The sequence below is a fragment of the Pseudorca crassidens genome, chromosome 2 (genome assembly GCF_039906515.1).
Source record: "Pseudorca crassidens isolate mPseCra1 chromosome 2, mPseCra1.hap1, whole genome shotgun sequence".
In the NCBI taxonomy this organism is placed as follows: Eukaryota; Metazoa; Chordata; class Mammalia; order Artiodactyla; family Delphinidae; genus Pseudorca; species Pseudorca crassidens.
In genome coordinates, this window is record NC_090297.1 from 18,086,114 (window position 1) to 18,112,578 (window position 26,465).

Here is a 26,465-nt window from a genome sequence, read left to right on the forward strand (position 1 = left end):
GACTTCCCACCACTTAAGAACAAAGAGCTAAAGCGTTGGTGCAGCTTTGATTTCCTGTCCTTCAGAAGAGGGTCGTTCAGAGGAGGGAAGGCCAGCAGTGGAACTATGGACTGGATCATCCACCTTTGTCTCAACTGGGCTTGAAGGTGGAGGGACCTGCTTGGAGGGACAACTGTTTGGGAGAAAACAAAGATGAAGCTCCTGAGAGTTCTGACACCTCATGTTCTGTGTTACTGAATTAATCGGAAATTATGAAAATGTACTTGGAGAGGTGTTAGATTAGCTCAAGAAGTGCTGGTTAATAACTACATGATGGTGAAGGGAAACTCCCAGATATGTTGAAAGATAATAGGGTGGTTCTCAGGCAGGAGATGGAAGCAGGAAGTTTGTTTTCTGAGATGGCCCCTGTACCTTCCCAACCCCAGCTGAGCCCCTAGGTAGAGCCCAGAAGGCCAGAAAAGGGCCTTAATGGGACACTCAGACCCCTGTTCCCTGGGGATTCTGTTCCCACCCTCCATACCTTTTTGATATGCAAAGCTTTGTCTCCAGTAAAAGGAATTCCATGCATTCATTCAGTGGGGCACAGTGTGGAGGGATTCCCCCTCCAAGACAGAAATCTTGGGAATTCCCCGGTGGTCCAGTGGTTAGGACTCCACGCTACCACTGCAGGGGGCCAGGGTTTGATACCTGGTCAGGGGACTAAGATCCCTGAATCCTGTGTGGTGCGACCAAAAAAAAAAAAAATCTTTCGGTGCAATCGGCCATATCACATGGTAGTCACCTCCTCTGTCTAGACAAGGCTGCTTTCAGATAGTGGAAGCATGGCGCATAAGGGAAGAACTCAGGACATGGAATCCAAAGACCAAGGTTTTCAGTTCAGCTTTGATACTCAGTAGTTCCTGAGCCTCAGTTTCCTCATCTGTAAAATGGGAACAACAGCCCCTGCCTCACAGAGATTATTGCAAGTATTAACAGAGGTAGGAAGTGTCAATTGCCCAGGACACAGTGCCTGGTACATATTAGGGGGTCAAACATGGGAGCTGTTATCTTCAGAGGAGGAAGAGAGGGAAGGGCTGAGCACAAGGAATGCTGTCCTCTCTCTCTGTCTCGACTCATTGACAATGTCACAACCCAGGCACGTCAAGACACAGCCTGAGGACTTCCCTGGAGGTCCAGTGGTTAAGACTTCGCCTTCCAATGTAGGGGATGCAGGTTCGATCCCTGGTTGGGGAGTTAAGATCCCACATGTCTCGTGGCCAAAAACCAAAACATAAAACAGAAGTAATATTGTAACAAATTCAACAAAGACTTCAAAAAATGGTCCATATCAAAAAAAAAAAAAAATCTTAAAAAAAAAGACACAGCCTGTCTGAGCCCTCAGGTTCTACAGTCACATTTTCTGGGTTCAAATCATCCCAACTCTGCCACTACTATTAACTGTATGAGCTTGGGCATGTAACTTAGCTGCTCTTAGCCTCAGTTACCTCATCTGTAAAATGGGATTAATCCCACAGGGAACCTACCTTGTGGGATTGTTCTCAACGTGAAATGATGTACTGCTCGTAAACAGCTTATCAAAAGGCCAGCAGGTGCCAAACTTAATAGATGTTAGCTAGAATTAAGAACTCAGGTTCAGGGGCAGAGCAGGAGCCTATGCCTGAGTCCTTCCATTGCCCACTCACTGTCCTGGATCCCTTGTACTTGGGAGACCTGCCGCTGGACAGTTCAGGCACCCACAGCCCTGGCACAGCTCAAGGATATGGTCTTCGATTTCTGATGCCATCTTGTCACAGTTGACCCCATAGTCCTTGTAATCGTCTAAAAGAGATTCGGGAAACACAGACATCAGCTGGAGATGACCTTGGCAGTGAGGCCTGCTTGGACAGGGGACTCTAACATCCTGTACCACTTTCAGGGTGCTGAGAAAGACCACCTCTCCCTGACCTTGGGAAGCCCTCCCTCCCCCGTCCCTGGCCCAGGCCCTCTCACCGTCCGCCTTCAGGGCTGCAGAGAGCATCTCCACACACTTGTCCCGGACAGAGTCCCCCGTGAGATAGCAGGGCGCCAGGACGCAGACGGAGGGGGCAAAGGTGGGGCTCGAGGGGCTGCTGGGTGTTCTGGGAGTCTCTGCTTTCGATTTGCCACTGTTTGATCTGAGGATGAAAATCAGTAATAGACATTTTGACATTAAGTGAATAAAGCATTTACTGAGCACCATTCTAGATGTCTTTATGGACGATCTCCTTTAATCCTCATAAAAACCATATGAGGAAAGTACTATTTTTTTTTTCGTTTTTGGCTGCACAGCATGTGGGACCTTATTTCCCCGACCAGGGATCGAACCCGAGTCCCCTGAATTGGAAGCGTGCAGTCTTAACCACTGGATGGCCAGGGAAGTCCGGAAGGTACTGTTTTAGGCACGTGACAAGGATCATCTCATTTAATCCTCCTAACAACCCCATGAGGTCTGTACTATACGTAGCCCCATTTTAGAGTTATATTTTAAAGTGCATTTTAGAGAGGTGCATTTAAAGATGCATTTAAAATAATATGACAGGTGACATATCTGGAAACCAGTAGAACCAGAATTGAAACCCAAGAGGGTGAACTCTGGTACCCAGGCACTTAGCCAACCACTGTGCTCTACTGAGAGGTTACAGAAAGTGTAACGATGCCAATAACTCCATCATCCACCAGGCACCATGCTAGCTGCTCTCTCTATCTGCTCTCACAGAACCATCTATTCACTCATTCAATAAATATCAGGCACCTATTTTCCAGGTACTGTGCTAAGAACAAGGGATAAAGCAGACAAACCAGAAAAGTTCCCTCACTACAGTCCAGTGAATAATGAATTTGCCACCACTTAAGAGAATTGTCTTTAACCACGTGCCAGGAACTGTGCCAGGCACTTTAGGAGCATTTCCTAATTTGATCCTCACAGCAGTCCTTGGAAGTAGATACTGTAAATCATCCCCATTTGCAGATGAGGAAACAGAGTTACACTACTGAGATCTGCCTAAAGTTACAACGCTAAGATTTGAACCTAGATCTACCTGATTCCAATGTCTATGCTCTTGACTCCTATGATACACGGCCTAAGAATGATCCCATTTTGGTTTTGGCTTAAAAGACCACAAATATATATGAACTGGAAGGATAACCATGTGTCTTAGCTCGGGCTGCCATAACAAAATACTATAGACTGCATGACCTAACAGAAATTCATTTCTCACAATTCTGGAGACCGAGAAGTCCAAGATCAAGGTGTTGGTTTATTTGGTTTCTGGTGAGAGCTCTCCTCCTGGCTTGTAGACAGCCTCTTTCTTGCTAAGCCCTCACGTGGTGGAGAGAGAGCAAGTGAGCTCTCAAGGTGTCTCTTATAAAGATGCTAATCCTATTGGATCAGGGTTCCACCCTCATGACCTCATTTAACCTTAATTACCTCCATAAAGGCCCTATCTCCAAATACAGTCAGATTGGGGGTTGGGGCTTTAACATAGGAATTTTGAGGGATCACACATATTCAGACCATAACACCATGTTAATAGCAATTATCTCTCTGAGATGGGATTATAGGAGATTTTCATTTTCTTCTTTCACTTATACATATTTTCTAAGTCTTCTATAAAGAATATATCTATTGATACTTTTGTCATGAGAAACACTTTTTTTGTTTGTTAACATTTGACAATCGTGAATGGTCCCTCTGTGCTGATGGCTCAGACCAGAAGCTTCCTGTCTTCCTGTTCTCAAGAAGCCGCCAGCAAAAGGTGGAAGCAACCCAAGTGTCCATCAGTAGATGAATGTACGAATAAAATGTGGTATATAACACAATGGAATATTATTCAGCTATAAAAGGAATGGATTTCTGAAACATGCTACAACTTTGAAGACATTATGATAAGTGAAGTAAGCCAGATACAAAAGGACAAATATTGTAAGCGGCCACTAATATGAAGTACCTAGAGTAGTCAGATTCATAGAGTAGAATGGGGCTGGGGGAGGGGAGAATGGGGAGTTATTATTTAAAGAGTATAGAGTTTCAGTTTCAGATGATGAAAAAGTTCTGGAGATGGATGGCGGTGACGGTTGTACAGCAATATGAGCGTACTTAATACTAGTGAAGATGATGCTGGGCTTCTGAAAAGTCAAGCCCAAGAAATTGTGTCTGGGAGTGAGGCTGGCTGAGCAGTTCAAGCTTCCCAGTGTTAAAAACCTGGGGTTGCAAGAGAATCCCATCTGACAACTTGCTGAACACTGATCAGTGTGAATTCTGCCGTCTGCCTCCTCGTCCCCCAACTTGTGCTGTTTGTCCTAACCTTGGATCCCGTCTGTCACCATAGATACGCTTGGACCACTGAGAGTTTTGTGTTCTCTGGAGCCTTGAGGCTCCTCAAAGGTGTCTCAGTGCTGCCACAGAAGTGGGGTGGTCTGAGGAGGGAAGGCTCTCCCCTTTTAAGGTTTATGGGTTTTTTTTCATAGTTCCCCAACCTGAGATTGAACCCAGACCCAGGGCAGTGAAAGCACCAAGTCCTAACCACTGGACCACCAGGGAACTCCCAAGGTTTACATTTTGAATTCCCAAAAATTTTGTCCAAAGGGATTCCCTAGCTTTTATTTTTTTTTAAATGCAGTTTGAACTTTACTCTTCTAGATTAATTTACCCTGGATTCTACCCAGCTCTGTCTGACAAGTGGGTTGCCTGGCAGCAGAGCACAGGGAGGGACAGGGAAGCTGAGATCCAACCAGCTCTCTCCTGTAGTCAGATTTCAGCGGGAGTAAAGATGTGGGTGCGGGAAGGCTGGGAAGGGTATAAACTCTAAAGTCTAAGGGCTGCCTGCGACCAAAATGAATCCCCCTGCACCCAACCCTGGTCTCAGCCCCTGGGCTCTCACCTGCACAGCCACAATAGCCCCAAAGCTGGTCTCCTCTTGCCCTCCTTACAATCTATTTGCCACACAGCAGCCTGGAGGGTTGCTGATCCCATCGCTCCCCTGCTTCTGACCCTCTAAGCTTCCAATCATTTTCAGCATAAAGTCAAACTCCTCACCATGGCCTCCTACCCTCCCCTCTACATCTGGCCCGTCTCCCCTTCTGACCTAATCTCATGCCCCACTCCCCTCACAGTTCACTGAAGTCCCCCACTGCACTGCTGCTTTCTGTTTCTTAAATACACCTATCACTCCCACCACAGTGCCTCTGCACTGGCTGGTCCCTCCTCCTGGAAGTCTCTTCCTCCTCCAGCTTTTCCTACAACTGATGACTGGAGCTTTCCCACCAGGCAGGTCTCAGCTCAAATGTCACATCCTCAGGGAGGCCTTCCCTGACCACCTCAGCCAAGCCGACTGTCCTGCCCTGTAACTCTCTAGCACATGACCTGATTTCTTTCATTCACAGCACTTACCCAAGTCTAAAATTAGCTTGTTTATGTGTTTATAAACACTGTCTGCCTGCATCTCCCGATTACAGGCCCCAGAGTATGAGGACCCCATCAGCTGGTTCACCACTGTCTCCCAGCACCTGTGACAAGGCTCTAGGTAGACACATGATAAATCTCTGTCAAATGAATGAATAGATGAGGAATTGAGGGAGTTGGCCACAGAGAGATGAAAGGCACATCCAGGGCTCTAGACAGAGCTGAAATGGGCAGGGGAAGGTCCTGTTTGGAAAACCAGCTGCCCCACTTCTCTAGGCTTAAGAGACGGATCTCCCTCTGAGCCAGCATCTGTCAGCTCCCACAACCTGGGCCAACCCATCTCCTACAGCTGGGATGGAGCCCCAGATTCTTCCTGGTGCTGCCCTTCACTGACCTGTGTGCCCATCACCACATCCTCAATGTCTAGCACTCACCAACGGGGAGCCACCAGGAGTCAGTAGCACACTGTTTGGAAGGAGGCATAATAGTAAGAAACATTAACAGCAGTTGTCATTTTGGAGACAGCCACACTGGGGTGGTATATTTATTAAGAACCCAGGCCCCAGAGTCAAACTCCCAGGTTCAGTGTCCGACAGCACCACCTAGTAGCTATTTGACCTTGGGTCAGTTCCTTAACCTCTAGGTGCCTCAGTCTTCTCACATGTAAATGGAGAAAACAATAGTACCCACATTCCAGAGTTGCTTAGAAGAATAAAGCACCTAAGGGAGTTCCAGACACAGACTGCTTACAGAGATTGCCACATTAAGTGTGAGTATTATTACTAAGCATTATGCATCTATTGAGTACTCATTTGGGTTAGGGATGGTGCTAAGCATTTCGTTATCTCATTTGATCCTCACAGTGACCTTGAGAGGTGGGGTCATAGTTATCCCCATCTTACAGTTCAATAGACTGAGGCTCAGAGAGTTGAACCGACTCTCTCAAGGTTACCCAACTTGCAAATGGCAGAGTCAGACCACACATCTAGCTCTGTCTGCCTTCCAAATTCTTTTCAACACATCTCACTGTGTCTCTAAAAAGCGCAGAGTTTTCCAGAGTCCCCTTACCTGGACTAGGCTGGGCTGCCTGCTGTATTTCCCCCCCCCCCCGCACCTTCCTGGCAAGGCACTCCCAGCCTTAGTCCCTCCTCTTGGCTAGGAGCTGGCTGGCTGGCTCGGATTCGTGTCTGGACGGCATATCAGGCAGCCACGCTCACTTTGCTTTCAATGCACATGATTGGGAACTGCGCCAAGTTGCAGAGAGGGCATCATCGGCGGGGGCGGGGGTGCTGGATTTGTCAGCAGCTTCCTTCTGCTCCCCGGATGTGGCAGTGCCAGCACCAGCCTGTGGTCTGACATCACCAATTCCTTAAAAAATCCTCCTGCCCCAGGACTGAGCAGAGGCCCCCGGAGGCCCGTCTTGCTGCTCCTATGCGCCACCTAGAGGGCATTTTGGTTACTGCACCACCACCTTGCCGAAACTGCTCGGTGGGGGGGAAAACAAAAGTCAACCGATTAAGACAAATGGTCCTAAGGGCAGCTGGCAAAGCGCAACCTTATTCTCTGTCACAGTGGTGGCCTTTGTGGTCTGTCCCCTGGTACTCCAGCTACAGTTCCCCGAGCACCATGCTCACTCATACTGCCACACCTCTGCATGTGCCGTTCCCTCTGCCTGGGATGCCCTCAGTTGGCTTGTCTACCAGGCAATTCATCTTTCACTTCTCAGCACAAATACTCTCTCTTCCCCGAAGTCTCCTTTGACTTCTCCAGTCATGTTGAGATACTGTGTTCCCAGTATGCGTTATATCTTCGAAAAACAAGCATTTTGGTGTCTGCCTCCACACTAGTGATGAGCTGTGTGAAGGCAGAGATCATGAGTTTATATCTTTGCCTGGCTTTAGAGGCCACAAACTGGTGGGCTACAGATGTGTTTTGTTTGCCCTACTGTGTCTTAGAAAAATCTGAATATGTTGCCAATATATAAAATTGGGCGTTTCTTATGAAAATCGCATTGGCCAGCTTTCCTTAAAAAATTGGAAGGCATGGCACTCTGGGCCTGCATTTCCATAAAAGCATCAACCAGCTGGGGTTGGGTAGTGGGTATCCCCTTCAGACGGGCAGGTACTCTCCACTAGTCACCCAGTGTGTAAACATGCCCTTGACCCCTGCAGGATGTTGAGTTTGCAAGAAGGTGCTCAACAAATATGCTTGCTGAATGAATGAATGAATGAGAAAGATAAAATAGAGAGGTAGAGAGTGCAGGAAACAGTCTGGGGAGTGGATAAAGTGAATTCACAAGACTTGCTTCTCTTCCTTTGGGTTGCCCACCCCCAATACTGAACCAGCAAGAAATGGCACAACTACTGGAAGGCCAAACATACTCTGCTTGACTGACCTTCAGAGAAAGAATGCATTATGGGAAGGGTGCCAAGAGACTTCCAGGCCACAAGGCAAAGTAAGGAGAGGAGCCTGAAGGTATAAATCCTTACACAAATGCCAAATGTGTTTATTATAACATCGAACCCAGAAATGGGTTAGTGCTCAGTGCTTCATTTTCGGATAGAACAGTCCTTCTTTATGCAGGGCTGTCCTTCACATCCGGGACATTTAGCATCTCTGGCCCCTGCCTACTCAATTCCAGTAGTGCTCTTCTCCTCCCTCCCATTATTACATTATAGTATAGACCAGATGTTTGTGTCTCCCTCAAATTCATATGTTGAAGCCCTAACTGCCAGAGTGATAGTATAAGGAGGTGGGGTCTCTGAGAGATACTTAGGTTTAGATGAGGTCACGGGGGTGGGGCCCCATGATGGGATTAATGCCCTTATAAGAAGAAGAGAGGGCTTCCCTGGTGGCGCAGTGGTTGAGAGTCCGCCTGCCGATGCAGGGGACACGGGTTCGTGCCCCGGTCCGGGAGGATCCCACATGCCGCGGAGCGGGTGGGCCCGTGAGCCATGGCCGCTGAGCCTGCGCGTCCAGAGCCTGTGCTCCGCAATGGGAGAGGCCACAACAGTGAGAGGCCCGCGTACCGCAAAAAAAAAAAAAAAAAGAAGAGAGAACACAGACTGAAAGCTCCCTCTCTCCGTCATGTGCAGTCACAGCGAGAAGGTGGCTGTCTGCAAGCCGGGAAGAGGCTGCTTTAGAACCAGGATGATGCTGGAGCCTCGATTCCTAGGCCTCACCCATGGCAGACGTTGCTAACTGACTACAAAACTTTCTTCTGACGTAGGATGCAGCCTCAGATTCGCTCTCCAGCACTCCAGAGAGCCTCCACTCAATGGCTGGAGCTGGCACTCGGCTGCCAGGGTGGGGTGTTGCAACACAGCAGCCCCATCAACGTCCCGGGCCTGTTTTATCTTCATGAAACCTTAAACGACCTAATATTTGCGCCTCTTCTTTTCTTTCCAATGTCAGTCTTACTGGTGCGTTAGGCCTAACATACCTGGGCAGCTCCCACACACGCTCCACTAGAAGCCAACACCCTTACCACTCCCTCTGGTCATCCCAGCATCCAGTACGGCCCCTGGACCTTAATCATTTGCCTTGATAGACCTCTAAGCCACTTCCTGGCCTGCCTTGCTCTCCCCTCGCCCTGCTTCTCCTGCTCTGACCTCTGACCTCCCTCCTGGACGACAGTTCATACTCCTCTCTCCATCCACAATCTCTCCTTGGTGATCTCATCCAGGTTTGTGGCTTCAAATGCTATCTACACATTAATGACTGAAATTTATATTTCCAGCCCAGGATTTCTTCCTGAATTCCAGCCTCGTTTAAGCTATTGCCTATTCAACTTCTTCACCTGAATGATTTATACACCCCTAAATCCAACATATCCAAACCTGAACCCTTGATCTCCCACCTCAAGCCTGATGTACACACAGTCCTCCCCATACCAATCCATGGCGACGCCATCCTTGCAGACGCTCAAGTGAAAAGTCCTGGAGTCATCCTGACACGTATTCTTCTCTCGTACCCCACATCCAGTCCGTCAGAAAATCCTGACCGCTCTCCCTTCAGAATATACCCGGGGTCCCCCACTTCTCCCCACATCCACTGCTGCCACTCTGATCCAAGCCACCATCATATCTTGCCTGAATTATGGAAACAGTCTCCTGGCTGGTCTGTCTGCTTCTGCCCCTGGCCCTAACAATCTAGCACAGCAGCTAGAGGGATCCTGATAAATTCGGTCATAGAATTTCCACGCTCAGCAGCCTCCAGTGGCTCCTGTTTCACTCCATCTTCCAACTCCCCCCCTCGCTTATTCACTGCAGACCCACTGGCCACCTCACTGCTCCCTGACCCTGCCAGGCACACTCCCACTTCCGAGCACTTGGTTTGGAATGACCCCGATGTCTGCCAGGCTAATTCCTTTAATTTCTTTCACCTCCTCAACGAGGGCTCTCCTGACCACTGCAGTGACCATCCTTCCCCAATCCCCCTCACTCTGCCCTATTGTTTTCCATAGCATTTATCACCTTTTGAACCATCGTGTGCTTTACTTATCATATGTATTACCTGTCTCCCCCATGAGAAAAATAGGCCTCATGCCTGTGGGGATTTTTGTTTCTTTTGTTCACTGCTATATCCTTGGCACCTAGAACAGTTCTTGGCACATAGCAGGCCCTCAATAAATATTTGATGAATGAGTGACTTGATGATTTAGGGTAGATACCCTAACCAGTTCTGCCCAAGCCCAGAGATCCCAGTCCGGGTACAGTCTCTCAAGACCCGTTCTCATGGGGTTCGACTTGACCTTGAGAATGTTCCCCAAACAGTGATGGGGCAATAGTGATTGGTCAGCCACCCCAGTGAAGGAGCCACACCTCTGATTCAGAGGCCCACCGAGTCTTACTGTGTGGTCTTAGAAATCAGAGGCAACATAAGATATGACGTTTCCTCCTCTCCCCTGCCTCGGGCTTTCTCCAGTAAAACAGAGAGAGACAAACATGCTGAACAGGACTGCTGGGGTGGAGAAGTCCATGGTTTCCTTTACCTTTCCATCGATGGTCTTTTTGGAGAGGAGGTGGCCGAAGACTTGGAGTCCACAGAGTCTCTCCTGAAAGAAAAGAAACTGGAGATGAGACACTCTCGTAGGCTAGCATGAGTACTGGTCTAGGAGCTCAGAGGCCGGAGAGAAGGCATCCTGGAGCCAGGCCTGCTGCGCTGAGGATGACGAAGCCCACCTGGGCCACAGCTGCCTGGGAGTGAGAGCTCCAGGAGGTGCTGGCTGGTCACCCTCCCCTACCCTCCATCAAACGAAGTAATACGAGGGAAGGAAACCAAGATCTGCCAAGCACCTAATACGTGTCAGATATGTTACATGTGTTATGTCATGTGTTACTAATTATTAATAACTAATTCTCAGCAGGCCCTTCCTCCTTGCTGACAGGCAGGCCTTGGCTAGCTGGAATCGATGGATTGGAATTCCTGGGATTGTCAATTCTCATGAGGAGCTGGAGAAGATCAGCTTCAGACTCTCCTGTGGGCACCTTAAGAGGAGGAGAGAAGCACGTGGGCCTTGGAGCTAGAAGAGCTGGGTTTAAAACGGCAAGTGAAAAAGCAGGATACAGGACTTTGCTGGTGGTCTAGTGGTTAAGACTCTGTGCTTCCGCGGCAGCGGGGCACGGGTTTGATCCCAGGTTGGGGAAGTTTCGCATGCCACACCAGTGCGGCCAAAAAGAAAAAGAAAAAAGCAGGGCACAAATTTAGATGCATACTGTGTCTTAAGTCAGGCAAGAAAAGTAATGCTTAGGAGGGGAAAAGATGAAAAGAAAATACATCCAAATGCTAACCATGGTTATATCAGGGTGATGGGATTAGAAGGGAAAAGTTTCCCCCCATTTTCCAAAATACAGGTAGCCAGTCTTTATACGGTAGAATGCATTTTCCCCTTTTTTTGGTTTTATCATTTTAATCTGCTTGTAAATTGTAACTCCCCATGTCACTTACCCAGCTCTCCTTTTTATTTATTTTTAAATATTTATTTATTTATTTATGGCTGCATTGGGTCTTTGTTGCTGCACGTGGGCTTTCTCCAGTTGCAGTGAGCAGGGGCTACACTTCATTAGAGTGTGCAGGCTCCTCATTGCGGTGGCTTCTCTTGTTGCGGAGCACGGGCTCTAGGCACGCGAGCATCAGTAGCTGCGGCTCAGTAGTTGTGGCTCGCAGGCTCCAGAGCGCAGGCTCAGCAGTTGTGGCACATGGGCTCAGCTGCTCCACGGCATGTGGGATCTTCCCAGACCAGGGCTCGAACCCGTGTCCCCTGCATTGGCAGGCGGATTCCCAACCACTGCGCCACCAGGGAAGTCCCCCAGCTCTCCTTTTAATTCCAGCACAAAGTATCACTTTCTAACAGACTATTTGTTTGCTTATTTTATGCATTGTCCGAGCACCTCTCATGTAAATTTCGAAAGAGCAGAATTTGGTGGGTTTTGTTCACTGTGGTGGACGCTGTCTCTGCTGAGCCCACATCATTCCTTGGGCACTCCTTCTCCCAAGTCCACTGGGGCCCAAGGTCTTCCTCCTGCAAAATCCCCTGGGCCTCTGCCCCAGGGAGTTCTCCATGCCAGCCAGCGCCAGCAGACCGGTAGGCAGGAAGTGCTGGGGAGTTAGCCCCAGGAGCAGCCCTCAACCAGACACATGGAAATAGGTGGGCAAATACCCCAGCTTCCTCGGCCCTCCAGAGGGTGAGTTGAGGTGTGTTCTCCACTGCTCTCCAGCGGGATGTAAGCCCTGGTGACCCAGGGCAGTTACCTGCCCACGAACGCACCCTGTGCCAGTTCCCTTCCCTTCCCTGTCTCACTTCCTCACTCCTCTGTCTGCATTTCCTGAAATCACTTCCCAAATAAGCCTCTTGCACTTGAATCCGTATCTCAGGGTCTGCTTCTGGGAGGCCCAATCTAATATATTCAACTGACTTCTCCCAAGTGAATAGAACAGTGCCTGGCACAGAGTAGGTGCTCTATAAATGTTTGTTGCTGAATGCTATGAAGTCGAACAGTAAAGAAATAGTTTAAAAAGTGGAAAAAGAAACCTGCCCAGAGGTAACAACTGTTAGGTTTAATGTCCTTCCTTCCAAATCTTTTTCTACACGCATACAAACATATATGACATTTATCATTCTAAAAAGGGAGGCAACGACGACTTGACTTGCAATCCCAGCCCTGCCCCTGGGCAGGTCATGTTCTCTGAGCATCGGTTCCCTCATCTGTCAAATGGAGAGTAAAGGACCTATGTTTGGGGGCTGGCTGGGAAGAAGAATTTAGATCATTAACATCCCTACAGCAGTTCCCACCACAAAGCTGTCCTCCATACTCCATAATCCTAGGTATCTGATTTCTGGTCTTCCAGATTATGCAAGGTTCCTGCATGGATTTCCAGCTCCCATCTCATCCTCCAGGTGGTCCGGGAGACAGTGGGTGAGGAAGGTTCAGGGACCAGCTCTAATTATCCTGTGGACCAGACTCATCCAGCTCTGGACCTTTGCCCCAGCTTAAACACAGGGAGAGGCAGCAGAAAGGGAGAGGGGCAGAGACCCTCCTTCACACGCCCCTCCAGTCCCACACGGGGCCCTGGGAGTTCCTCTGCGGGGTTCTTCCCCGAGTGCCCCATGGGGATGGACAGGTGCAGGCAGAGCCGGAAGCTGAAATTCTTGCAGCGGGAGAAAGGAGGGAAGATGTGAGCCTCTCCCCACAACTCCCGAGACTCCCCATTTTCTGGCCCTTCCTCATTGCTTTTCCTTTCAGAACAAACCAGAAATATTCCGCAGTTTTTGCAAATGATTATGAAAACTATTCAGGAACATGAGAAAATGCCTAGAATACACTAGGAAGATAACTGAACAGGGATGTAATAGTTTGTAGACTCTGCCTACAGGAATTGGGAAATTATGTATGTAAGTAGATCAGGACAGGGAGGGAAGAGAAGAAAATGAAAGCTGTTTCATTTGTCAGAAGTGGCAAACTGTGAAGAAATATTTTAAGTTCTTACTTTACATTGTACTAATGTGGTTATACTGTTTATATAATAAATAATGATAATGAATTGTCATTAAGAAAACTAAAAAGAAAGGAAGTTCATCAACTGAGCTGAAATAGGACCCCTGCCCACTAGATTCTCCCAGCAAGGTGGGGGGACCACTGCCTGCTCAGCCGTGGTGACAGCTTCATCTCATAGCTCCAGCTGTGAAAAGTGAGCTGGCATTCACAATTCAATGCCCCAGGATGTTATCTGTAGAATGCTGGTTACAACACAGTACATACAGTGAGGTCCCAATTTTATTAAGAAAATACAACTCTCTCTATGTTCTTAAAAAAGATGAGAAAGATATACATCAAAATGTTAACAGTGTTATTTTCTTCTTGTGTTTGACTTTCTAAACTTTTTATAAAAATGTGACTCACCGTTGAAATAAATAAATATATTATGTGAAAATGCTACAAAATAGAACACAGAGTTTAATTCCATTTTATGAATACAATAAGTATTTCATGGGTAAATGCATAGGAAAAATTCTAGAAGGATATATATATGTGTATGTATACACACACACACACACACACACACACACATACATTTTATATATAGTGAGATAATGATGCTTAGGCCATAATACTGAGTCTCAGAGTCTAAGGGTGTGTGTAAGTGATTAAGTTCAGCCCAGAATTTGGCTTTCTGCTTTCCAACCGTCTCCTTGCCATTACCTATTGTCCTTGTAGGCCTTTAAAAGAAATCCCTTTGCTGATCATTCAGTGGGATTTGGGGACAGAGCAAAAGGAAACACCTGTGTTCAGGCTGCCATCTGTTCCCAGATGTCTGCACTTGCTATTCCACAGGCTAGTCCCGTAGCCCATTTGGTCTCCTCAGCCTCTGTCTTTCAACTACATCTCACAAGATCCTGAGGCTTCATTTGCTAAGGTGCTCAGAACCAAACAGTGGCTCCAGACATGGCCAGACCAGCCAGAGCATGAATTTTCCACAGGGGACTGCAATGGTACAGCCGGGCCTAGCAGTATTCAATAAATGCTCACTCCATGCTGGGCACGGTGGCTCACAGGATCCCTGGCAGCCAACCTTCTAACCCGTTTGGGAAAACCAAACACACCATGTGAAAAGTTAAATGCCAATCAGGATTTCTCCAAGTGGGATATAATTGCAAAATTAGCAAAATGAAAGGAATAGAACATACAAAAGATTACACAATCATTTGACAAGTACTGCATTTTAAAAAGCAGACTATAAAATTGATGATGACTATAGAAAACAAAGAGAAAATAGAAAGAAAAAACATATACCAAAATATTAATAGTGATTGTTTTGGGGTGGTGGGGATGTGAGTGATTTTTTTTCCTACTTTTTATTATTTATTTATTAAAATTTATTTTATTTATTTATTTTTGGCTGCATTGGGTCTTCACTGCTGCATGTGGGCTTTCTCTAGTTGCTGCGAGCAGGGGTTATTCTTTGTTGTGGTGCGTGGGCTTCTCATTGCGGTGGCTTCTCTTGTTGCAGAGCATGGGGTCTAGGCACAGGGGCTTCAGTAGTTGTGGTGCGCGGGCTCAGTAGTTGTGGCTCGCAGGCTCAGTAGTTGTGGTGCACGGGCTTAGTTGCTCCGCAGCATGTGGGATCTTCCCGGACCAGGGCTCAAACCTGTGTCCCCTGCATTGGCAGGTGGATTCTTAACCACTGCGCCACCAGGAAGGCCCTAAAAGTACTGTTGTTCTGATTTCAAAAGCAATACAGAATCATTGTGAAAAAAACAATACAGATGAAAAAATTTTATTGTAAAAACAGATGAAAAAATTTTATTGTAAAACTTAGAATATGAAGCTCTTCTTAATTACAATCACACAGATACAATTTTGTTTTTTTAAAGATGGTTTCATTATTTTTTCTCATTTCAAAATTGGTACATATTTATTGGGAAAACATTAGGAATACAGAAATTTGCAAAAAGAAGAAGAGGGACTTCCCTGGTGGTCCAGTGGTAAAGAATCTGCCTTACAATGCAGGGGGCACGGGTTCAATCCCTGGTCAGGGAACTAAGATCCCACATGCCGCGGGGCAACTATACCCGCGTGCCACAACTACTGAGCTCGCGCACCTCAACTAGAGCCCGCGTGCCGCAAACTACAGAGCCCACACACCCTGGAGCCTGAGCGCCACAACTAGAGAGAGAAAACCCGCACGTCATAACTAGAGAGAAGCCCGCGCACCGCAACGCAAGATCGTGCATGCCTCAACGAAGATCCCGCATACCGCAGCTAAGACCCGATGCAGCCAAAAATAAATAATAAATAAATAAAAATAAATCTTAAAAAAATTACATCTTAAAAAAAAAAAAAAGATGAAGAAAAAAACCTCTCAATCTTACCACCCAGAAATAATCACTATTACCATCCTGGTGTATATCCTTCATGTCTTTTTTCCTATGCATGTACATAAAATTCAGTTAATTAATTTTTATAAAAATGGAATCAAACTATATAGTACACTATATAGTACACAGCTTCACTTAATACTTAGTGAATATTTTTCCACGTCATTAAATATTCTTCCATTCTCTCCATGGGGGCCCTATTGGCATTTTGAACATAATAAATGGTTCTTTGGTGTGTAGGACTATTCTGTGCATTGTGGGAAGAGTAGCACGGAGCATCTCCTCTGCCCCACAGTTATTTTTACAACTAAAAATAGGAGTAGTGTGGTGGAGGTATATCTTCCTCCTGGTCAAGAAACACTCCTCCTATAGCATCATTTCCTAAAAACACTTATTTCATAGAATTATAATAAACATTCATTTAAAAAGCGTTCAGAGGAAAACATGTTTCAGAAATGTCAGCTGAAAAATGTTACACACAGAACATAACATCTGTATGTTTAATCTGATTAATTCCTTAAAATGAATACCTTGTAGTGGATATACTTGGCAAAAAATGTATGTACATTAAAAATGTTGGTATATCACGATACTATCTGTATTATCTAGTACCATCAGGTACCATTCAGTGTTATCTAGTCTCACCCCCTTATCTATCAGATGACCCCCTCCCTAAGGAATTAAGTGATCTTTCTAGTCACACAGGGAATAGGTAGGACTTACTAATCCATCCATGAAGGCTTTTATCTACTGTCATGGATAAGGCATTTGGGTCTAACAGAAAGTCACGCATTTTGGGGGACCCTGGCTGGGGTGGGCAAAGGGGAATGGGCACGGTGTTGAGACCTCAGCAGAGGTCTGGGGGCCTGACAGACAAAGATGGGAATCCCACTCTGTCACATAATGGCTGAGTGATATTGAGAAAGGCCCTGCTCCCCAACCTTCAGCTTCTGTGTCGCAAATTGGCAATTTGAATGAAGAGCCAACAAAACACTTTTCCTTCTCTGTGGACAAGTTCCTAGCCCCATTTACCTGGAACCCTGCCAAAGGTGGAACGTCAGCTGTACTACTAGGCAGCGTTGCTTCTAGTGCAAATGAGTACTGATTGGTAAACTGTGTCTAGACAGGAAGGGCTATGAAAGAACTATAAATGATTAGTGGAAAACCACGGCCTTTGGGCTACCCTGAGTGCAGTGGTCATTGCTCTTGTAACTGGTCATTGCCCTTGCTGGGATCCTGGAAACTTTGTCTATGGGACTGTTATAAGATTTAGGACGTGGGGCTTCTAAGTCAGGGGGTTCCTACCCATTGTGGTCTCATTCTCTGCACCTGAGAATGTCACCTGGGTGGGCCAGAGAATAGCTCTGGATGCTGCGTGGTCCCCTGTGAGAACTCTTGGTGATGAGAAACACCTGAGGCTACCCTGCTGGCACAGTGCATCTCCTGTCCCTGAATCCTTCTAAGCAAAGCCTATGTCGGGGATGGCCTGTTTGGGTCTTGTGAGTCTGTCTGGTTGAGCCAAGAAGACCCCCAGAGGGGCCACTGTAGGAGATAATAACAATAACCACCTCCTGGTGTGTGAGGATTCAATGAAGTTATATAAACAGAGGTGTTGCTATAGGATGTGACAAGTGTCAGCTCCCTTCTCTCCATCCCAGAAAAAATACCTGTCTTTGGGCTCTTCCACTCGTTTTTTCCTTGGTGGAGAAAGGCTTGTCTCTGGCTTCCAATCTGAACAGTCAAGCCCTTTTTCCTTCTTCTTTGCTTTTACTCTTTCCTCTCCTTTTTCTCCTTTAGGGGGTGCTGGGGAGTGTAAAAACAAAATGGTAACATTGTTCCTTAACTCTCTGTCTCAGCCCAACCCAGGACCTGGGGAAGAAGGGGCAAAGGTCAGGGACTGAGATAGCCTCCACCTCCCCCAACAAATACCTGTTTAGAAACAAGCGCATATCCAATATGCACATGTGTGTGCAAACCGAAGCTCACACATGGGGACAGAAAGACCTTTGCACACACCTATGCACATATTCATATCAATGTGTATATACAGATATGTACAAACACACAAGAACACAGATATATATACACAGGAACATGTACAGGAAAACCCACCCATCTACAAATCTCCCACTTGTTTAGACAAGCACTGGCAGTCCCACTAGAGGCCATCTGTCACTTATTAAGTCATTCAACAACCATACGCTGAGTGCCTGTTATAAGCTGGGCACCGTCCATCCAGGTGCTGGGAGGAAAACTTGGCCCAAGCGACCCTGCCCCTCTCACCCAGCAGCTGCTTCCAGTTTCTGATGAGGACTTTGGCCAAGGACACCACCTCCTTGTCAGAGCAGTGCTTGCGGACCCCATTCACGGCAACTCCAATCCTGGTGGTCTGCAAAGCGAGAGGGTTAGTGGCTGGCCTGGGAATTAGGACCCACTGGACTGGCTGCCCTAACTGGCAAGACCTGCCCCAGCTCAATCACCCCCTTCCCCTGGCGCAGCCTCTCCCGAGTTCCAGCCTGGACCTGTGGCTGAGGTAATAACCCTGACCTTGTAACTGAGGCCCTGACCTGCTGTCCTGAGTGAGGTCAGTGCCCAAGGCCCAGCGCCCTGCAGGGATGGGTAACTGCGGCTCTGGTGAAAAGCTGGAGCAGTGGTGGTGGGTCTGGCTGATGACCAGGACTCCTCCCTATTCTCTGTCCCCTGGTGTCTTTGAGTTCAAATTTCAGCTTAAGACACAGCTCTGGCTACTACAGCTTGGGTATTGCTGATTTTTCAGGGCTAAGAGCTTCTGGTAAAGTTTGGGGGCTACATGGGTAACACATGGAGGATCTAAAAATGGGGGGCTTTTCCCTCTCCCTGAGTCACTGGCCTCTTGGATCCCACAGGCCCAGGGCCTTGGGAATTGGGGTACACAAGGAAAGCAAGTCAGTCTTTCCCCCAGACCCAGAGGGCCCCGAGGGCTTAGAAGCTACCCTGCCATCATCTAAAGGCCTGGGTTCCCACCCCCAGAGTACCTCAAGATCCCATCCTGCCGCCTTCCCTTCAGAAATTCCTCCCAGACCCCATCCTTGGAGGGTTCCCCCTAAAGGGTCTTTCCCTACCCCACAAAGTCACCCTCCACTCCAGGCACTGCCCATCCCCACCCACCTGGAGTAGCTGGATGGACATCTGCCAGCTGTTCAGCTTCTTCAGAAGGTCGAGGGCCCCTTCCTGTGGGAGGCCACAAGGTGAGGGCTGAGGCCCGTGGGGTCTGCCCCAGGCCCCTCTCTGACCGTTGTGTGGTCTCAGTGGGAAGGAGGGTGGCAGGAGGTAGGGAGGAGACTCTTCCAGTGACAGGATACAGGCAGCCAAGTGGTCGAAGAACAGAAGGAGAGAAGGAAAATCTTCTGCCCCAAACCAGCTCTCTAACTTCACCTCCCACCACCCAGCTGGGTTCAAGCCCCTCTGAGCAAGGGTCCAGCCCTACCCACTCACCCTGACCCCCAGCCATTGGTTCTGCTGTTCCTTCCACTGGGCATTCTCTTCCCTTCCCCATCTCTTCCTCTAAAATTAATTGCTTCATGGCTTATTGCTTCTGCTTTTATGTCTGTATATGCCTCCCCTCACTTCCCAACTGGGAACGTCTGTAGGTTGAGGACTGTGGCTTTTTCTAAACAGCTTTATAGAGGTATAACTGACATACAATAAAACGCACATGTTGTAGGCTACAATGTGATGAGTTTTGACATACATATACTCCCCTGAAACCATCACCACAGTCAAGATAAGGACATAGTCAGCATCCCCGACATATCCCTTGTGCCCCTTTGTCACACATCCCTCGCTGCACCCCCAACCCCTCTAGATGAGCTTGCATTTTGAAGGATTTTATAGAAAGTGACTGTAATGGAATTTCGTATCTGGCTTCTTTCACTCTGTAATCATTTTGAGATTCACGCACATTGTAGCACAGATCCACAGCTCCTTTTTTTTCTGAGTTGTTTGCCATGGCCTGTATATACCACAATTTGTTTATCCATTCACCTGTTAATAGCACTGTTAGGTAGTTTCCAGTTTGCAGCAATTACAAATAAAGCTGCTGGGAACGTTCATGTACAAGTGTTTGTGTGGACATGTACTTTCTTTTCTCTCCGGTGAAGAGGACTGTTTAATCTCTGAGACCTCCGGGTTCAGCATGCTGAACTCATCACTCAGGGAGCATCTCCCTGAGTGAGTGAATAAAGCAGAAAGCAGAAGGCAGGGGGGGAGAGTGGGAGGGGAAGAAAGGAGACTCGGATGTGAAAAGCTGTTGGCTGCCAGGCCCTGAACAACCCCTGACCCATTTCAGCCTTCTCTTTCTTTCCACCCACTTCCTAGAAGCCAGCCCCGGTCTCCGGTGCTGAGATGGGTTCCCTGGGGAGCAGCAGCTGACTGTGTTCTGTATGCCCGAGTCCTGGTCCCACTGTGCACTGCCAGCCACCAAGCCCCTCCCTATTAGTCTTCCTGGGCCACATCCCAAGAGCTGCCCTCTGTCAGTCCTCAGCCTCCCTTAGAACTTGGGTTCATAGTCTGTTTTCCAAGGTGTGACCTGCGGATGTGTGTGCACGTGAACTTGTGGGCATATAAGCCTGCATGTATCACTAGTTAAAGGCTTATTATCTGCTGGACACGGTTCTAAGTATTTTACATGCATTATCTCTTCTAACTCTCTCAATGACCCCATGAGGTAGGTCCTATTACTATTCCCATTTTTACAGAATCATTATCCCATTTTCAGAGAAGAGAAATAGGAACTGAGCTGGGATTCAAACTTAGGCCCTTTGGGTTCGACCCAATATACAACCATGTAGGTAGGTATGGACGTAGGTCTGGCTAGACGTGTGCAATCATGAAATATCAACATGGGTAAGTGCAGTGGTATGTTGGTCAATGTTTAACAACAAGTTCTCAAAGAAAAAAAATTGATTTGTAGTGTTTGCCCATTTCTGTGGTGTCAATACTCCTCCCATGGCCAATGTCAAGATACCAATATGCTGTGACTGACCTGAAGGAGGTATTGGGAAGAGATGTGTGATGTGAAACCATACTGATATAACAGAAGCAAATAACCTCCAGACCATAGATGACAGTAAAATGCAATAAAATAATAAAGAAGTGATGATTTTGGAGTATTTATGACCTTTGTTTTTTGTTTTTTTGTTTTTTTTTTTTTTGCGGTACGCGGACCTCTCACTGCTGTGGCCTCTCCCGTTGTGGAGCACAGGCTCCGGACGCGCAGGCTCAGCGTCCATGGCTCACGGGGCCCAGCCGCTCCACGGCATGTGGGATCCTCCCGGACCGGGGCACAAACCCGCGTCCCCTGCATCGGCAGGCGGACTCTCAACCACTGCGCCACCAGGGAAGCCCTATGACCTTTGTTTTTAATATAATTTATTTAATTGTAAACGTATAATTTAATGTTAAAAATAATGGCTGTATTTAACAACTGGCTTGCAAAATTCCTGAAAGTTCAACAGTGTTAAGCCAGTTCCAGCTCACCACTGGGCGTGTGCCTCTGCATGTCACACTGTATAACTGGGTCATGTTGGAGAACAGCCGTGAGCCTGGGTTGTAGCTGGATTCACAAAGCCTTGTGCAAATGTTGCCAGCTGTGTCTCTCTGCATGCACGAATGGGATGTTCAGCCGGCAGTATCTCTGGTCCAGGTGGGGAGCTGCTGTGTGTACGCTGCTCGAAGCATAATGTGTTTATTTGTCTTTGAGGGATGATGGCCGTGTCATAACATGTCTGAACATGTAAGTGTGGCTGTCTGCTAAGTTTGTAGATTTGCATGTCGGGGTGTAGCTTATTGTATGTATGCACACGTGTAGGCACGTGTGTAGTTGTTTTTGTGTATCCTTCTGCAAATATAATGGTCAGTGTGTCAGTCATGCCAGGGTCAGTAACCACGTCTTTTATGTAGTTATGTTCATAGTTGTGTGTGATATATGTTCATATATTGTGTGTGGCTGCATGTACGTAGTTATGTTTGTTGTGTGTGATCATGAGGATGTTTGGCTGTAAGTCTGAAGCTGTTACAGTTGCTGTGCGCTCCCAGCATCTGACAAAAGCTCTAAGTTGCTGGGACTTCAGTAATTGGCAGTAAACCCCGGGCCTGAGCTGCAACGTGGAAGATCCGTCTTATTACAGGAAGTGTGTCCTCCTCTCCCTAACCACCACTGGGCGGGCCCACTTTCGCTCCCAGAGCAGGCCCCACCTTTCTAGGTCACATGCCCAGAGCTCTGTGCCCACCCAGATGCTGCCAAGAACCCAGGCGCAGACGTGGCTGCAGACTGGCTCTGTGCTACAGGGACCCTGAGGCCAGACTTGCATCTTTCCTGGAGAAAGCTCTGGGTACTTCCACAGGAATCCTCACCAAGGGACACCATTTCCTCTTCCCATTTCGCAGAAGAGGAAATCGAGGCCAGAGAGGGAAAATAGAGCGGTGGGTCTAGGTCCATAAAAGGAGTGAGGGGAGGCCGGGGCAGGTCCCTTCCTCCTCAGCCAAGCTGCCTTTCTCAGGTCTCCTAAGCGGCCCCCACACCCCTCACGCAGAGGTCCAGAATCTCCTGGCCCAAACCTGGGGTCAGCAAGGGGCAGGGCTGGGATAACCCGTCTACTTGAGTTTGAATGTGGTTCAGGAGCCCCGGGCTGGGCTCTGCCGCCCCCAGTTGAGCCTGGTGACTTGAGGCTCAGTTTCACTGACTTTGGAGCATCCTGGAATGGGGGCTCCCAACACTCTGCAGGCTTGTGTGTTTCCTCTGGCTGTGCAAAAGCAGGAGTCACTCTCGAAGCCTTCCCAAGCACCAGTCCAGGTCTTCCTAAGGGTTTCACATCTCTTCCACCCTCACCACCACCAGCAGAGACAAAAATCCAGTGACATTCCTTCCCAGGAGGTAGGTAATCTCATCTTCTTACAGATGAAGAAACTGAGGCTCTGGTCTTTATATGGACACCAACTCATTACTGCCCATGTCTACGGGAGAGCTCCCTGACACTCCATGGATCCAGTGACCTCTCCCTCTTCCCTGCTCTAAAACCACCCTTAGGGTCCATCCCTCTCTCAAGCTCCTAGGATTACAGAATGTGCTGGAAACGCAGGTCCTGCTCCAGCATATGCCTACAGATGGTGGGAGGAGGAGGGCTCTGGGACAGGGCAAAGTGAGGGACTTGCCTGCTGGCCTACCCTCCTCTCTCTTCCCTCTCCTGGTGAGCTCCAGCCCTCTCCGTCCCAAGGCCAAGTTTGCTTGTCTAGGCAACAGGGCGGCAGCCAACTTGAGGCAAAGATCACAGGGAGGATCAAATATTAACTTCAAGTCGGCCCGCGCTGAGGGCTCCTGGCACTGAGCGCTCAGGGATCCGCAGGTAAGGCCTCCATCTCTGATTCCCCGCAACCTCCGGGCCCCTCTCTCCCCCCCACCCCGGCCTCCTCCGCCCCGCAGCCCAGGCCTGCAGCCGGTCCCCCTTCCCCCGCCCCGCGGGCCCCATGGGCGCAGCGGCTGCCCGACACCTGTTCGGCCCCCGCCCGCCTGGGCCCCAACCCTCGGCCAAGGAAAGGGAGAGTTGCAAACAGAGCAGCTCCTGGAGCCTCAAGCTGTGGGGTTGCGGGATCCGAGGCCCTTCGCTTTTCTCCGCCAGATCCACTCCCGGGGTGCGGCGTAGACGCGGCTCAGCACCCCTCATCAGTTCGAGTTTCTTTGCCCCTTCTCGGGTCACCCAGGATTTTGTTTTCCCCAGTCTCCGGCTCCCCCGTCCCGCAGTCACCGCCGCTCCCTGGGCTTTGCACACGCCGAGTCCCGGGGCTTCGAAAGTCCTTTTCCAGCTGCCGGTCTCTTCACTCTCTTTCCCGGGCCCTGCACAAGCTACCCAGGGGCCCCAACCCTGCAGGTCCAGGCGTACGTGCTCAAGCCCAGTCTTTGGGACCGGCACGGTCCACCCCGGAGCCCCGGGCCATGCACACGCCCACCCCGAGGTGCCAGCAGTCCCCAAGGGGCGCTGAGCCCTGCCCCGGCCGTGCCTCCCTCCGGTCCCCGAGTCCCGCACGCGCCTCCCGGGCGTCCAGCCAGCACGGGCCCCCGGGACTCCCGGGCTCGCACGCGCCGCGCCTCCCGGGGGCTGGGGCTGCGGCCCGAACTCTGCAGCCTCACCGTGTTCTTCCTGGCCACCATCTTCTCCAGCTTCTTGGCGATCCTCAGCAGCTCCTCTTCCTGGCCCATGTTGGCCCGCGACGCCCGGCGGGACGAGGGGCGCAGGGGCGGCAGCCGGGTTTCGGGTGCAGGAGGCGCAAAGGCTGAGGGCGCGCAAGCCGCGCGGGCCCCAGACGCACCCGACACACACGCCCGGCGGGGGCGGGGCTCTCCCCCCGCACCCCCTCGGCCGCCTGCCTCCCGGCAGTGGGGGAGGGGTGGCATGCGCTAAATATAGACTTCAAGGACTCGCCGGGGCAAAGATTGCCCGCGCCCGCCAGTCGGGCTACCCGAGAGAGGGACGAGGCTGCGAGAGCGGGCCCTCCACCTCGGGCCGGTCCTGGGGCGCCGGGAGCTGAAGGGAGATTTGGGAAGGAGGGCTCTCTGGCGAATGGGGAGGCCGTCGTCCCTGGCCACAAGAGGCTGTTGCGGCGAGGAGGGCACCCGAGGGTGCCCTGGGAGCTTCCAGAAGAGTTCTGGGCTCCCGTGTCTCTGCACCGTTGCAGCTCAAAGCCAGCCGACCTAGTTCATGCCTATGCCCAAGTGGAGGCAGTTTGGTATGCTTGAATCACATTATTTTGCATGATCATTAAATCCAATTTTGTCCTACCCTGTGCTCACTATTCGTGCACACGCGTGTATCCAGGCCCACTGTTGCCCTCAATTTTGTTTGTTACAGTGAGGTTTTGCATTTCTAACAAGCTCTCCGAGTGCTGCTGGTCCCACGGACTACACTTTGAGTAGTGAGGGCTTGGGAAATTCTTAAGCGCACCAAACTTTGAGAAATCCGTGTCCAGGTGCATGTGCCCCTTATTTAGTCGGGGTCAGGACACTGCCTCCCCAGTGGGATTGGATCTGGAAGGGAGGAAACAGAATCATGCCTCCACAGCTGTGCACACATCTGTGTTCCTGTGGAAGGACCTTCCAAGTGTCCCCAGCAGACCCAGATCCCTTCCTAAACGTGAGTTTAATTGATAGAAAATGACCTATGTGTGTGTGGAGTGTGTGTGTGGGTGCTTATGGGCCTGGAAGGGAGGCATGAAAAATGGTCCGCTGTGTGTGGGGATGGGAAGTTGTGGCTTGGAGTGTTCAGTGAAATCTCCACTTTCCTGAGAGAAACTTAGAGAACCTCATCCTCCATCACAGGGTGGACTCACCTGGCTTCTGATGACAAATTGAAATTAACACAGAGTGATCACAATTCAGGCATACAAAAATGGAGTCCGATTAAAAAAAAAAATGGAGTCCGGTAGCAGTTGAGGATCTGGTTTCAGACACATCTCTGCATCACTGAAAACCTGAACTTTCTTTGAGCTGTACCAGATCCATGGACATCACCAGAGTACTCAGAACAACACTTGCCAGCTGCAGACCTTATGGTCTCAAGGTCTCCCCTTGAAATTATTTAACCATTTCGGACCCCAACCAATCCTTATTAAATAAGCACCTTTACTTCTGGCCAGCTCCAATTGTAATTCTTGACAAACAACTCCTGTAACTAACTGTAACCTTGCGGTTTCTGCCTTCATAAGCCTCCCCATTTTGTAGTCCTGCAGAACACAATTGAAGAGCTTCTATATATATATTTTTTTTTCGTTATTTTATTTATTTATTTATTTTTGGCCCCCTTGGGTCTTTGTTGCTGCGGGAGGGCTTTCTCTAGACCCGGCGAGCGGAGGCTACTCTTCCTTGCGGTGGCTTCTCCTGTTGCGGAGCGCAGATTCTTAACCTCTGTGCCACCAGGGAAGCCCTGAAGCGCTTCTTGAATCTGTGTCTCCAGGAGTGCAGTGCTAGCAAACCCCAAATAAGCACCTTGTTTTTCAATCAGGTCTCCATTTCTAAAATTTTGGTTAAATCTTCTAACTGTGCTGGGACCAAGGTAGGAAGGGGTGGGTTTCTCATTCATTCAACAGATACGTATTGAATGTCCAAGCAATGAATAAGACAGACCCAGCCCCAGCAAGCTTGAGACCCAGTCTATGGGTAAGAAAAACCTTAAACAAATACGTACACCATCAATTCTGTGTTATCACAACTGGGGTGAGGGTCAGGAAGAAGTAGAGGATAACTTGCAGACATCTGAGGGGACTCGTACCATTTGGGGTGTCATGTTCTCTGAAGAAATGAAGTTTAAACTTTGGGTGGAAGTGCTCAGTGGGAGTTGGCGGGAGGAGGAGGAGAGTGTTAAAGTAAGAGAAGAAGAAACATTTATACATATATTTATTGAGCACCTACTAGGTGCCAGAACTTTCAGCCCTGAGCATCCTGAGAGGTACAAATCAGTCCTCCTGGAGTTCCGAATGTGCAAAGCTTGGGGAAGGGAGGGTGCTTCACGTGTCAGGGGTTGAAGGAAAAACTGGTGTGGCTACAGCACAGCGATGAGAGGGGTGTTCGGAGGGGAGGGGCAGAGAGTCGAAGGTGGGTGGGGCCTGACCATGAAAAGCACTCTAGGCCGCTTTTAGGAG

At 49.0% G+C, this 26,465-nt stretch overlaps 1 protein-coding gene and 1 long non-coding RNA gene across 5 annotated transcripts in view; one reads left to right on the forward strand and one right to left on the reverse strand.

Annotated features, from left to right (window-relative positions):
• TCEA3 (transcription elongation factor A3) overlaps nucleotides 1-24,096 on the reverse strand; it is a 36,072-nt gene extending 11,976 nt beyond the window's left edge. The window contains exons 1-7 of one of the 2 annotated variants that reach the window (XM_067723669.1): nucleotides 23,962-24,096; nucleotides 18,945-19,007; nucleotides 18,081-18,186; nucleotides 17,465-17,600; nucleotides 10,413-10,475; nucleotides 1,990-2,153; nucleotides 1,757-1,818 (exon numbers count right to left, since the gene is read on the reverse strand). In XM_067723669.1, coding sequence (XP_067579770.1) covers nucleotides 1,757-1,818; nucleotides 1,990-2,153; nucleotides 10,413-10,475; nucleotides 17,465-17,600; nucleotides 18,081-18,186; nucleotides 18,945-19,007; nucleotides 23,962-24,030 — 663 coding nt within the window. In that variant the 5' untranslated portion in view covers nucleotides 24,031-24,096. Of the gene's footprint in view, nucleotides 1-1,756; nucleotides 1,819-1,989; nucleotides 2,154-10,412; nucleotides 10,476-17,464; nucleotides 17,601-18,080; nucleotides 18,187-18,944; nucleotides 19,032-23,961 lie in introns of both variants that reach the window. The other variant, XM_067723660.1, reaches the window with a different exon arrangement.
• LOC137217200 (uncharacterized) lies at nucleotides 20,982-25,458 on the forward strand. Of its 3 annotated transcripts, XR_010940049.1 has the most exons (4): nucleotides 20,982-22,710; nucleotides 23,029-23,179; nucleotides 23,453-24,961; nucleotides 25,147-25,458. It is a non-coding gene; the product is annotated as an uncharacterized lncRNA (long non-coding RNA). The 3 variants fall into 3 exon arrangements; XR_010940045.1 differs by having other exon boundaries at nucleotides 20,982-23,179; XR_010940046.1 differs by having other exon boundaries at nucleotides 20,982-23,179; nucleotides 24,890-24,961.
• Nucleotides 25,459-26,465: the final 1,007 nt, after the last annotated feature.